At 35.2% G+C, this 13,644-nt stretch overlaps 1 protein-coding gene across 1 annotated transcript; it reads left to right on the top strand.

Moving 5' to 3' along the window:
* Positions 1–35: 35 nt before the first annotated feature.
* On the top strand, positions 36–13,626 carry grnb (granulin b). Its single transcript, XM_084103500.1, has 16 exons — positions 36–156; positions 1,181–1,262; positions 1,726–1,869; positions 2,930–3,052; positions 3,146–3,244; positions 3,342–3,498; positions 4,530–4,565; positions 4,701–4,792; positions 4,909–5,047; positions 5,226–5,323; positions 5,517–5,753; positions 6,166–6,408; positions 6,913–7,185; positions 9,560–9,808; positions 11,321–11,554; positions 12,457–13,626. Exons 2-16 carry the CDS (start codon positions 1,260–1,262, stop codon positions 12,586–12,588), a joined length of 2,259 nt encoding a protein of 752 aa, XP_083959626.1. The 5' UTR covers positions 36–156; positions 1,181–1,259; the 3' UTR covers positions 12,589–13,626.
* Positions 13,627–13,644: the final 18 nt, after the last annotated feature.

Here is a 13,644-nt window from a genome sequence, read left to right on the forward strand (position 1 = left end):
CATGAAAGACAAACAAGCCTGACTCACTGTGTCATGTGACACTCGGTCACGTGATGGACCAATAAACTCAAACTCGGCAGAGAACAGCGGTATATCCTCTTCACAGCGTCCAGTTTTACGGTGATTTTCCCACTGGCCTCGTGAAAATACGTTACGGTAAGTTCTTTATACTTATGATATCTTGTTTTTTAATAAATCAAGTCTTTGTTTAGGGTTTATTCCGGCCGAGCTCACGCGCTTCCGTTGGAAACAAAAAGAAACAACGTTACATTGCAACAACAACAGCAGTTTAGCATGAAGCGTTTTTAATGACTGATTTAGTGCGTCTCAAAGACCGGTTTTAAACCTATACTAACTGGTTAACTGATACAAATTGAAACTTTGGTGGATATACATTTGATAGTTTTTATAAATTAAAAATAAATATGGTCAATTAGTGTTGCGAAGTGATTAAAAAGTGATGCATTTATTAAAGGGATAACGTTAGTTCACCCAAAAATGGGTTCATGTTGTTTGCTGAACACAAAAGATATTTAGAAAAATACAGGTAACTAAACAGTTGATGGACCCCATTTACCTGTATTCTTCAAAATGTCTTTTGTGTTCAGCAAAACAACGTGTTTGTTTGGAACAACTTGAGGGTTAGTAAATGACAAAATTAAATTTTTTGGGTGAACTATCCCTTTAAGACAGTGCTCATATAATGTGATCAATGGTCTGAGATGAGATTATCTGATTTAAAAAAAAAAAAAAAAAAAAAACCTTGGATAAGATAAACAAGTTTGCAAACACTTTGTTCTCGGTGTCTTTGAAATCTATAGTCGAGTAAGTATGAGAGTAATATACTCATGTATCCTGCAATTGTCGAATTGATATATATATATATATATATATATATATATATATATATCATATGTATGTGTATATATATATATATATATATATATATATATATATATATATATATATATGTGTATGTATGTATATATATATGTGTATAATGTGTGTGTGTGAAATGCTGTTTTTATATGGGTCATACACCACAATGATTATAAACATTACAACTAAATTACAACTCTCTTTAGCGAAATCAATTCCTGTTGAAACACCTGTGTAACAAAGTCAAACCCTGTATGAATGTACTTGATTTAGTTGTGCATTTTTATGTTTTGTGTTACAGTGCAAGAAAGTTGTTCATGGGTTTGCATCTGAACATTTGAAGAACATTAGTTTTGGGGGTCAGCACAGTCACACACACAATGGTGAGTATTTTGTTGTAGTTTTCTTAATATTTTTTTAAATTGTGATTTAAAGCTCTATCATCACTGCTGCTATAAATAAAAGATGAAACCAAACTGAGCTTTTTCCATTTAAAAAAAAAAAAGTAGTCTTTTTTTAATAAGTCTAAAGTCTGCTGAAGCGATTTCACATCAACCAGACATGAGACCGGCAGCAGTGTGTTTATCATTGTGGTGAGGTGACACATTGGGAAATGCATGTTTTTAAGAGCCTCTTTTTCAAATGATGTTGTTTGTCAGTCAAATGACTTAAGACACTCAGACATGTGAAATGTTTTAATTAAATGAAGAAAAATGTTCATTCATCATTCATCAATGATCCTTATGCCAGAACTTTCATAATAAATATAGTGTCATAATAAAAACTGTTTTACAGTAAACACAGAATCAAATAATGTTCGGTTCATGGCCATTTCCTGTCTTTCAGGTGCGTGTGAGTGTCGTAGCGTTACTATGTGTGTGTCTGAACGTGTGTGTCGCTCTGATTTGTCCTGATGGAGGGATGTGTGAAGATGGAAACACCTGCTGTCAAACACCATCAGGAGGATATGGCTGCTGTCCGCTTCCCAACGTAAGAGAGGCTTTTAGTTAAATGTGTTTTTGGGAGTTACTCTACTGTTTAATTATTATTAATTTTTAATGTAAATGAAGTTTCTTATGCTCAACAAGGCTGCATTTATTTAATCATAAATACGGTAAAAACAATAATATTGTTAAATGTTTAAAATATTTTTTCTATTTGAATATATTTAGAATTTACAGCAAATATGATTGTTTGATTTTGATACATAAAATTAAGTCCTGTAATGGCAAAGCTGGATTTTCAGCAGCCCTCCTTCTAACGTATCTTACTGTTCAAAAGATTTGTTAATGTTTATGAAAAAAGTCTCTTATGTTCACCAAAGTTGCATTTGAGTAAAAACAATTTAAAATGTAAAATAACAGATTTCTATTGTAATATATTTTAAAATGTAATTTATTCCTGTGATCAAAGCTGAATTTTCAGCATCATTACTCCAGTCTTCAGTGTCACATGATCCTTCAGAAATCATTCTAATATGATGATTTTCTGCTCAAGAAACATTTATTATTGTTGTGCTGCTTCATATTTTTGTGAAACTGTGATTTTTTTTTTTTTCTGCAGGATAGAAAGTTGGCTGATGGCTAGAAAGTTGGCTGATGGCTAGAAAGTTCAAAAGAACAGCATTTTTTATAGACATTTTTTGTAACATAAATGTCTTAATGCATCATTGCTAAATAACATTTTTTTTAAAGGCAAAAATATTACTAAATCCAAACTTTTGAACAGAATAATTTGCACTACTAGTAAAGTGACTTTCTTTTTCTTTTCTTTTACTGTTTAAGACATTGTTAATGATTTACTTTGTTCCCTTATTTAATGTGTGCTTTATTAAAAGGAAATTCCAGCCAAAAAAAGAACATTGTGTCATCATGTTCTCACCCTTATGTTGTTGCATTCTTGTGACTTTTTCTCAATACAAATGTTACTTTAAAACTTCTCTTTTGTGTTCCCCAGTAGATAGAATTTAATTTCCTTAACTATTCCAACATCAGTTAACAATAAATACGCATTAATTTCAAATGACTCTTGTTTGTATGTGTGTTTACAGGCAGAGTGCTGCTCCGATCACTTGCACTGCTGTTACCAGGGCACTCTGTGTGACTTGGTACACTCTAAGTGTGTGAATAAGACGCACGTTTTAAACTGGGTGGAAAGAGTCGCCACAAAGCAGGTAATGCACACACCTGCACAGCCACAAATTCAGATAAGCCTTGAGTAAATACTCAGCATTGAAACTGATCTCTCTCTTTTTTTTTCTTTCTAGAAAGCTGTAGTTTGTCCAGATGGGGTGTCTGAGTGTCCCGATGACACCACTTGCTGCCAGATGCCTGATGGGGGCTGGGGTTGCTGTCCTATGAAAAATGTATAGCACCTGTTTGATCATGTATCTATTCTGGAATGCGGTTACATGTATATGGTAATGTTTGCATTTGTCTTTCTTTCCCCATGTGTGTGTTTAGGCCGTGTGCTGTGAAGATAAGCAACACTGCTGTCCTGAGGGAACCAAATGTGACCTTGAGCATTCAATGTGTGTGTCGGCCACCTATGGCTATGGACCCTCCCCCTTCTGGAGGAAATTCGCTGCTTCTCGTAGGAAACCATCAGAGAAAAACGCAGGTATAACAGAGGGAAATATGACAGTTTTACTTGTTTGGCGTTTAATTGCATTATGCTTTTACTGGTATTATGTCAGCCAAAGTTTTGGGTTGGTAAGATTTTTTTCAGTCTCTTATGCTTCCTTAAGGCTGCATTTATTTGATGATAATACAGTAGAAGTAGTAATATTGTGAAATATTATTGCAATGTCTTCCATTGTATTTAAAATAAAATATAATTTATTCCTGTGATCAAAGCTGAATGTTCAGCATCATTACTCCAGTCTTCAGTGTCACATGATCCTTCAGAAATCATTCTAATATGATGATTTTCTGCTCAAGACACATTTATTATTATTATTATTATTATTATTATAGTTTTTTCTGCTTAATATATTTTGTGGAAACCATGATACAAATTTTCAGGATTATTTGAAGATTGAAAGTTAAAAAAGAATAGCATTTATTTAAAATCTTTTGTAACATTATACATGTCTTTATTGTGACTTTCGAAGAATAAATGCATCATTGCTAATTTACGTAATTCTTAAAAAAAACAAAAAAAAAAACATACTGACCCCAAACTTTTGAACGTTAGTTTATATATTAGTCACTGTTATAATCGCATATGACGTGACAAAATCCTTGCCGATGTGACAGTGTTTTTTTTCTTTCTTTCTTTTTTTTTATAAAAATGAAAATCTGGGAATGTTTTGGATAGTGCTTCTCAAATACGTTTTCATATTTACAATATCAACAAAACATTAAGTATTGCTTTTCTGCTGTCAGCAATGTGTGTTTTGAGGACAAATAGCTTTCATTATTTATTAATGCACTAAGAGTTCTTATTGCACATTATTGCGGACAAATAGCTTTCATGGTTTTGCTTTCATTATTGTACTGTAATTTAACATTCTTATTGCACATTTAATGTCTTGTTCACTGGGGCATAAAAAGGTATAAAAGTTCCTTTAAGGCATTAGTAGAATATCCTTAAGTTTGCTTGTCATTTTCACACCTGTATATGAGTCTTTTTATATTGTATTATTGCAGTTGATCCGGCTGTAGACTTCAGTGATATCAGAGATGGTAAGACTAACTCTGGTGCCTGCAGTTTTTTTCATATATACAAGCACTTTTTTATGTATTATTTATTTCTATTCATAATTCATCAAGTGTCTTTGTTGGAAATGCTCAGGCTTCTGTGTGTGTTTATGTGGGCAGTGATCTGTCCAGATAGGATGTCCACATGTCCAGAGGATACGACGTGCTGTGAAACAGAGACCGGCAGCTACGGATGCTGCCCGATGCCAAAGGTGCTTCATGTTTGTCCTAATGTATAATTAAATGTATTTTATGGTTACCCTGTGGTTTGCATGTATTTTACTCAACGTAAGCTTGAATTAACAAATGTAAATGTGTTTTACCGTAGGCTGTGTGTTGTTCTGATCATTTGCACTGCTGCCCAGAGGGCACAACATGTGACCTTGCCCATAGTATGTGTTTATCAGCCAATGGTGTCACGGAAATGGCCACTAAGATCCCAGCTGTCACTGCCCTGAAGCCTAGAGGTGAAACCCATTAATTTTACCTTTGTGCAATTAAAAGTTATTCAGTTTGTGTTTGTGGCTTAACCTCATTGCTCAAACCATTCTGGATTGTGAGTGTGGTGAAATGTAAAATTTTGCTTACGTGGATCAATATAGAATATGCATCAATCCATCTATTTATCGCTCTTTCTGTCTTCAGAGAAAGTAGTTCCCTGTAATGAAACCGTAGCGTGCGCTAGCGGAACCACTTGCTGTATAACAGAAGAAAGCAGCTGGGCCTGCTGTCCTTTACCAAAGGTATTCGGCACTGCAGAAACATGTGGAAACATTACAGTGTGAATATGGCTTAGTAGTATCTTTTTAAAACCAAGCCCATAACAAAAGTTCCTGAGATCAAATGTAAAAAATGAATTGCTTCAAAATATTGCAACAAATAATTTCAAGTAATGCGAAGGCAGTCTAAGATGTCTTTGTGTCTTCTGACCTCCAGGCGGTGTGTTGTGAGGACCATGCCCACTGCTGTCCAAAAGACACGGTGTGTAACCTCGCTGCGGGCACCTGTGACGACCCTGCTGACCTTTCACTGTCTGTACCCTGGGTGACAAAGGTGCCTACCTTTACAATCGCTCCATCCAATGAGAAATGTGACGATACCTCTTCATGCCCGGATGATTCCACCTGCTGCAAACTCCCATCTGGAAAATGGGGGTGCTGCCCAATGCCAAAAGTACTTTTCTCTTTTTCTAATTTTAAAATCTGAAGATTATTTATATATATATATATATATATATATATATATATATATATATATATATATATATATATATATATATATATATATATATATATATATATATAAAATGTTATATATATATAAAATGTTATATGTATTTTTTAAATGTATAAAAAAAATAAAAAAACCCTTTATTTATTTATTTATTTATTTTTATTAAATATAATGTAAAAATATAAATTCAATTAAAATAATAGATGATAAATAAAATGACAAATAAATATAAATTAAATGGAAAATAAATAAAAATATAAAATGCATATATTTATTTAAATTATAAACAGTATTTATTTAAATAAATAAAAATTTATTCATTTTACACTTATTTATTTACATAAACTTCTAGGCAGTGTGTTGTGAGGACCATCTCCACTGTTGTCCCCACGATACTGTGTGTAATCTGGCCGCCAGCTCTTGTGACAGTGCCAACGATCAGGGTCTCCGTTTTTCTGTGCCTTTGGTGAAGAAGATCGATGCAGTGACCCTGCCATCGCAGAACCAAAACTGTGACGAGACATCGCTGTGTCCAACAGGGTCGACTTGCTGTAGACTAACCTCAGGGGCATGGGCCTGCTGTCCTATGCCACAGGTAAACACACATTTAGCAACAAGGATTTAGGCCTAAAGCTCTAAAGCACAGGTGTGCACACATGCTTGCACTTGTAATGGCATATAATGCTGTCTAGGTAGGTTGCTTACTATGTTATGTTAATTATGACAGCATTGCATGCATCCTTTACAGAGAATGCAATTCCATAATGCATTATGAATAAATGTACTTATTTCATGTGTACACTGAATATAAAGTATAGTATAGATTAAAAATATTTTTTTATACAATTAATAGCATAACATGCCAATTAATTTAAATATAATGCATATCAATCTTTTAACATTATATTTATTTGTACTAAATTCCACAGATTTAAACGTTAAATTGAAAGAAATATGTATATGCTATTTGTTTTTATACTTATGAGTATTCTTACACCAAACTGTATTGGAATCAATTATGAGTTGTATTAAATTTCTGCCAATGTGGATAATATTGTAATGTTATATTAATATGTAATGTATATATTTAATATTGTAGGCCATGTGCTGTGCCGATCAGGAGCACTGCTGTCCACAGGGCTACAAGTGTGACTTGGCTCAAAAAACCTGTGTACGTCCTGGCCTTCCCAGCATGCCCTGGTTCAGGAAGGAGTCTGCACTGAGCGTGAGCCAGCAGTCTGATGATAATTCTCCAGAACCGGCAGATCCAGTGGACAGACACATGTGTGACGCTCACACCAGCTGTCCAAGAGACGACACCTGCTGCTTTATGGGCAATCTCGGCAAGTGGGGCTGCTGTCCACTGCCTAAGGTTAGATGCGCTATATTAATCCATTCACTTATTCACTATTTAATACAATCTAAATGCCACATGTGAGCCTTAAAGGAACACTTCGACTTTTTGGGACTTTGGCTTATTCACCATATCCCCCAGAGTTAGATAAGTCCATACATACCTTTTTCATCTCCGTGCGTGCCGTAACTCTGTCTGACGCACCCAGCGCTAGCCTAGCTTAGCACAAAGACTGGAGGTAAACGGCTCCAGCTAGCATACTGCCTAGAGCCCTGCACGGGGCAAAACATCCAGCCCTAACCGAGACCTGGCCCGTGGTGTTCAAGCCCTAATCCGGCCCCAGCCCGAAAACGTCTGCAATTTTTCAGCCCGAACCTGACCCGAGACCAACATCAATATCACTTTGAGCTCTCTCTGACGCGCTCTCTGATGCGCGCTGTCTCTGCTAGACGCACACACAAGACGCACACACATACACACACACACGCTACTAGGTAAAATTTTATTATAGGCCTCAAACATAACTACCACTACCGACAATTATGCCCACAAATATTAATACAGACTGTCCATTACAGAGAAGCATAAGCATGCAGTAGAGAATATTGTATAGCCAAATGTGATCCAGCAGTAAATAAAGATTTATGGCCTACCTTTTTTTGATGTCAAGTAACTTTACTGAAGAACGTTTCAAAGAACTCTTCGCCAACTGGCTAACGTTAAATAATAATAAAATATAATAAAGAAAAAAAAAAATCCGTTGAACTGAGTAGGTTCATTCACTGTTTATTCGTGATCGTTGTGAAGAAAAAGAATAGCATCCACTGTTGAAGGCTTCAGGCTCGGTAATCAAATCAAAACTCTTTCAAAATGCAGCTTTTCCTGAAGTATTGGGAACTTTTAGTAACTCCTTATGCTCCAACTTCTCCCTGATGCTCTGCATGGTCAACTGTCACCTAATGCATTGCACGATCGCGTTACTCGCGTGATCGCATATTGCGTTGCATATTTATAATATTATCAATATAACAATATTTCATACAGTAGCCTGCGCTCTGCACGTATATTATGGGCACGATGAAAGGAGAAAAGCCCGAGTCCGATGAAATAAATGAGCCCGAGTCCGACCAAAGCCCAATCTGTAAAAAAAATTAAAAATTGACCCGACTGCTCCCAAAAAGTGACAAAATAACTCCAACATTTTCCTATTTACATGTTGTGATTTGTATAGTCACAGCGTGTACAAATAACATGGTCACATATTCTCAGAAGGCAAAGCACTTGGCACTGCTACTTGGGTGGAGTGATTTGCTCGCAGCGCCTGAGAAGCCCTGTGGTGAGGAGCAGAGTTTGCTCAGAATTGGAGTAAATCACTCCGCAGAAGTAGCAGTGCTTCACCTTCTGAGAATATAGTTCCCAGTATGTATGCGGTTAGAAGATGGCTGTGTCTCATGTGACCTTGTTATTCGTACACGCTGTGACTATACAAATCACAACATGTAAATAGGAAAATGTTGGCGTTATTTTGTCACTTATTGGGAGCAGTATGCTAGCTGGAGCCGTTTACCTCCAGTCTTTGTGCTAAGCTAGGCTAGCAGTGGGTGCGTCAGACAGAGTTACGGCACGCACGGAGATGAAAAAGGTATGTATGGACTTATCTAACTCTGGGGGATACGGTGAATAAGCTAAAGTCTCAAAAAGTCGAAGTGTTCCTTTAAATGACCATAAATGAGTCAACTCAGCAACAGATAGATAATTCACACATATAGTACACATATATTACAGTAGATAAAGTATGTCCAAATAGCTTAAAATGTATATTTTCATATATATGCAATAAATACATACACATACATCTATACTGTGGCAGATTATTGATAATATAGAAGGATATGTGTGCCGTTTTGAGTTGGTGTGGTCATTGTTCTCATATACACACACTATATAAATAGACGCTAGAATATTTATTTTAAAAAAAAGGTTTATTTAGTCATTTATTTTTGTTTATTTAATTTCTACACATTTATTTTATATCTCTAAAATGTATATATAGTTGTTAATTTATTTTGTAGTTTTATTTAAAATTTTAGTCATTAGTTATTTGTATTTAATTTGTTTCATTTTAGTTATTTAATTTAATAGTTATTAGTTATTTTGTTTAGTTTGTGTATTTATTTTACTTACTTTGATTAAAATGCAAAATAAAATGTTTAATTTCAAGATAACTGCTGACAAACATGCAACATAATGAAGCATACTGCCATTAGAATTTTTTATTGTTGCCTATTTTGTGCTGTTTTTCATACAAACCAATTGCATTTCGTATATATTGTACTCCATTATGAATGTAGTGAAGGAATTCATTCTCACACTATGTCGTCTCCTCTTTAAGGCGGTGTGCTGTAAGGATGGAGATCACTGTTGCCCTAGCGGCTACACGTGTAATGAGAAGAAAACGTCCTGCATTAAAGCCCATCATGAGATCCCCTGGTACACAAAACAAGAGGCCAGGGTCACAAAGGGGTCAGAGGTGTTGCTTGGACACGAAGATGTGAAGTGCGATTCAACGACGAGCTGTGCGTCTGGTTCTACCTGTTGTAAATTACCCACAGGGCAGTGGGGATGTTGTCCTCTTGTCAAGGTAAGTCTTTTTGGCCCGGTTTACACCTAGTATTAAGATGCGTTTTGCTCGATCCGATCACAAGTGGACGACTCTAATGCCTGGTTCAGATTACACGATTTTTTTGTCTGTTACAATAGTCACTGTGTCAGATTACACGATTTTGACTCCTAAAATCTTGTCGTGTCGTGGGCAAGAAACATGTCAGACTACACGTTTCTTTCCGACCAGTCATTGCGTGCCGTCTCACACACACACACACACACACACACACATTCACTCGCACACACATACACATGCACTTACTCACATACACGCACTTACACACAGTCACACTCTCGCTCACTCACGCGCACGCACACACACACTCGCGCACACACACTCTTGCTCACTCGCACACACACACACACACTCACTCACTCACTCTTGACGGAACCATCGTGGAGGACCGAAAAAAAAATGAAACATGCTAGTCTTTTTATCGTGATGTCGTGAAGCATCGCAGACGTGACGTAGGTTGTCGCCCACAATGACACACTATACCAGATGAAACGATCGAATCTTGTGTCCCGACGCCCGTTGTCGTTTACGAACCCCCACGACACCCTACGTCACATGGATTGTGCCAAAATCGGGCTAAAATCATGTAATCTGAACCAGGCATAAATACAGGTGTAAACGGGGACTAAAACATTTTGAGATTTACCACTTTACACCACTCGAAAACACATTCGACCGGATTGCTTTCGTAGTGTAACGCTCATGCAAAACAACTCTCCGCCTACTGATCTAATGCATGAACATTATGGGAAGTGCTCCATCCGACAAAGTTTAAACCCTGTCTGGCTAAAGACCCAAGTTTGGTTTGACAATGTTTGACAAGCACAATGTTCTCTCAAACACACACTCACAGCGTTCGGCTTGTTTTCCGGCTGTCGGAGCAGAAACTAAAGCTGATGATCTCCTTATGTTCTTCCATCGCGTTCATGTGTAAATTACGTGAGCTTATTTCATCCATTAGATCGAAAGATCTGAAAAAACACATTTATCCACCCATAGACCCTCCCCTTGAAGAAATCAGCACAGAAGTGGTTAAAAGTGGACAAAATAAGACTGATTAAACACAGGTGTAAACTGCAATGTGTCTCCCTCGTCTACTTGTGATCCAAATCCAATCGACAAAAACGCGTATCTTAATACCAGGTGTAAACGGTCTTTCTAGTATCTCTGCAAATGTCATGCAAAAGTTACAGGGTTAAATAGCTTTACATGTTTATTACAATAATTGACTTTATGGATTAAAACGGCTTTATTCTATTAGTTATGTGTGTTTTTGAGACCTATAGCAGAGTTTATTTTTACACTTACAATGCTATAAGTGTTTTGAGGATGTTTTTCCATCTGACTTTGAATTTAGTTTGAGTACTCCTCGCACCACAGGGTTTGTTTTCATGTGTTTTGCATTCATTTGATGTTCTTTATGCAGGTGTGTTTGTGTGCTCTTCACTGATGTGCTGTATTGTCTCTCTGCAGGCTGTGTGCTGTGAGGACCATGAGCACTGCTGCCCACAGGGCTACACCTGCAACCTCGAATTTGGAACCTGCGTTAAACCTTCCAGCGTGCGCAGTGTTCCTCTGACACGATTACAAACACACACCGACGCACATTTAGAAGAGGTGTTGTGTGATGAATCAACGCGCTGCTCAAAGACGCAGACCTGCTGTAGACTATCAGACTCCACATGGGCTTGCTGTCCATATAAAGAGGTATGAAGTCCAATGATTGTTTTTCTTTGATGTCTGATATTATTAGTAAGCATCACTATCACTGTTACTTTAATATATTTTTGTTCATTTTGTTTACTGAAATAAATGTTTATTTATCAATTAACTGTTTTTATTTATATTTTATTCAATGATTTTTTTATTTATTTTTTACTGAAATTTCAATTATTGTTTTGTTAATTTTGCTTTTATTTGTTTATTTTGTTTGGCATTTATTTGTTGTTTATTTATACATTATTTATTTGGTTATTAATTATTTACATTTTTTACTGAGATTTGTTCATTTTTTTAATTAATGTAATTATTTATTGTCTTTCCCGAATTTTATTTATTTATTTATTTATTGATTAAAAGATTAGATAGATTTGATTTTTATTGTTTACTGCAATTTGTTTATTATTTGTTTTATTTAATTATCAAATTAAACCAAATTTGGTAAAGACAAAAATAATTAAATAAAACAAATAAACAAATGACCATAAACTATAAAAAAATTATGTATATGTAAATATTAAAACCCAAATTTATACTGAAATAAAATTTGGGAAAGAAATTAACAAATTTCAGTAAACACAATAAATAATAATAACCAAATTAATAAATACAATTATTTAATTATATATTGTTTACCAAAATTGATATGTTTATTATTTGTTTTTATTGGTTACTTTTTATATTATTATTATTATTATTTTTTAGTTATTTTTTCAAATATTGTGGGGTGGTTAAGGAGAGATTCCCTGATATGATTGTAAAGCGCTTTGGGTGTACAGTAGTACATATGAAAGCGCTATATAAATGCCTCATTCATTCTTATTTTATTCACTTATTTTATACACTAATGTATGCAAACATTTGACAGATGTTTCTCTCTCTTTTTGTAGGCAGTGTGCTGTAAAGACATGAAGCACTGTTGCCCTATGGGATACAAATGTGACTCGGAAGTGCAAAGTTGCACTAAACCATCCACAGCCACATGGTGGGATAATTATCTAAGTGAAAAAAACATAAACTGACACTGGATAGCGCGCGCACACACACACGTACTCGCACATGTTGCATAAAGCATTGCTTTCTAAGATGCCCTCTTTAGACAAGGGACTATGCATCATGGTTTGTCTTTAATATTTAGTTTTTACCAGAATAAAAACATACCCAGCCTTATGCTTTAGCAGGATACACAGAGCCTTTTTAGTCTTTGATTTTGTTAAGGGAAACTGACAACAAAACCAATGCACATTTTCAATGTTATTATTTTACTTTCAAGCCTCAAGTTCTACATGTTTCCCAGTTCCTTAAGAGTGGCTATAGAAGTGATTTTACAAGACGTTAGAAATAATTAGTGGCATATAAGCCTTTATAATTAACTGACGTCAATTGTGTGCGTTGTTTGAGGATGTTGCTTTTATGCAATTTAAATTGTATTTCTGATTACCACACAATCTAAGAACAGATATGACCGTGAAGTGACCGATTACTCAGTTACTGAGAATCTAAAATGAATGTATCGGCAGTGAACTAAACCTAAACCAGTCCAATACATCAACTACAAAAGAAATCTCTCAGTCATTTTAATCTGTAAAATTTTATTGTAAGAATTGTAACTGCAATTGGGCCGTGAAAAGAATGGATGTCGCCAAGCATTTAACCCTATATTTTACGTAGAGGCTGTTACATGCTAGGGTTAACTCAACTTTGTCAAGGAGAATTATAAGCTTTTTCCATTGTAGGTTTAATTTAAAATGTTCCAAGTTGTCCGTGTACATTTCTGAAAGCTTTACAAATGCTTGAAATTGTTTATTCAAGTGCAAGTGTCATTCTCAACATTCACTATAGCTAATTGTGAGATTTGTCTTTTTTTTTATTTTTTTTATCTTATTTTAAAATTTACAGAAGGGTCAAATCAATTTGCTTACTGATTACCTGTGATACAATGAGGTTGATTTTGTTTTGAGATTGTGCTTTTTTTTTTCTCCGTTATTTGTTGAAGTGGATTTGATTTTTGGTTAATTATACCAGAAAAAAACACTGAAATTAAATACTTTTAAAATAGATTGCTCGTTGACTCATTC

The sequence above is a fragment of the Abramis brama genome, assembly GCF_963993115.1.
Source record: "Abramis brama genome assembly, chromosome: 24".
NCBI classification, from domain to species: Eukaryota; Metazoa; Chordata; class Actinopteri; order Cypriniformes; family Leuciscidae; genus Abramis; species Abramis brama.

Coding starts and splice junctions, on each gene's coding strand:
- grnb (XM_084103500.1), top strand. Junction 5,048..5,225: donor CACTGCCCTGAAGCCTAGAG/GTGAAACCCATT, acceptor TTCTGTCTTCAG/AGAAAGTAGTTCCCTGTAAT. Junction 5,754..6,165: donor GGTGCTGCCCAATGCCAAAA/GTACTTTTCTCT, acceptor ATAAACTTCTAG/GCAGTGTGTTGTGAGGACCA.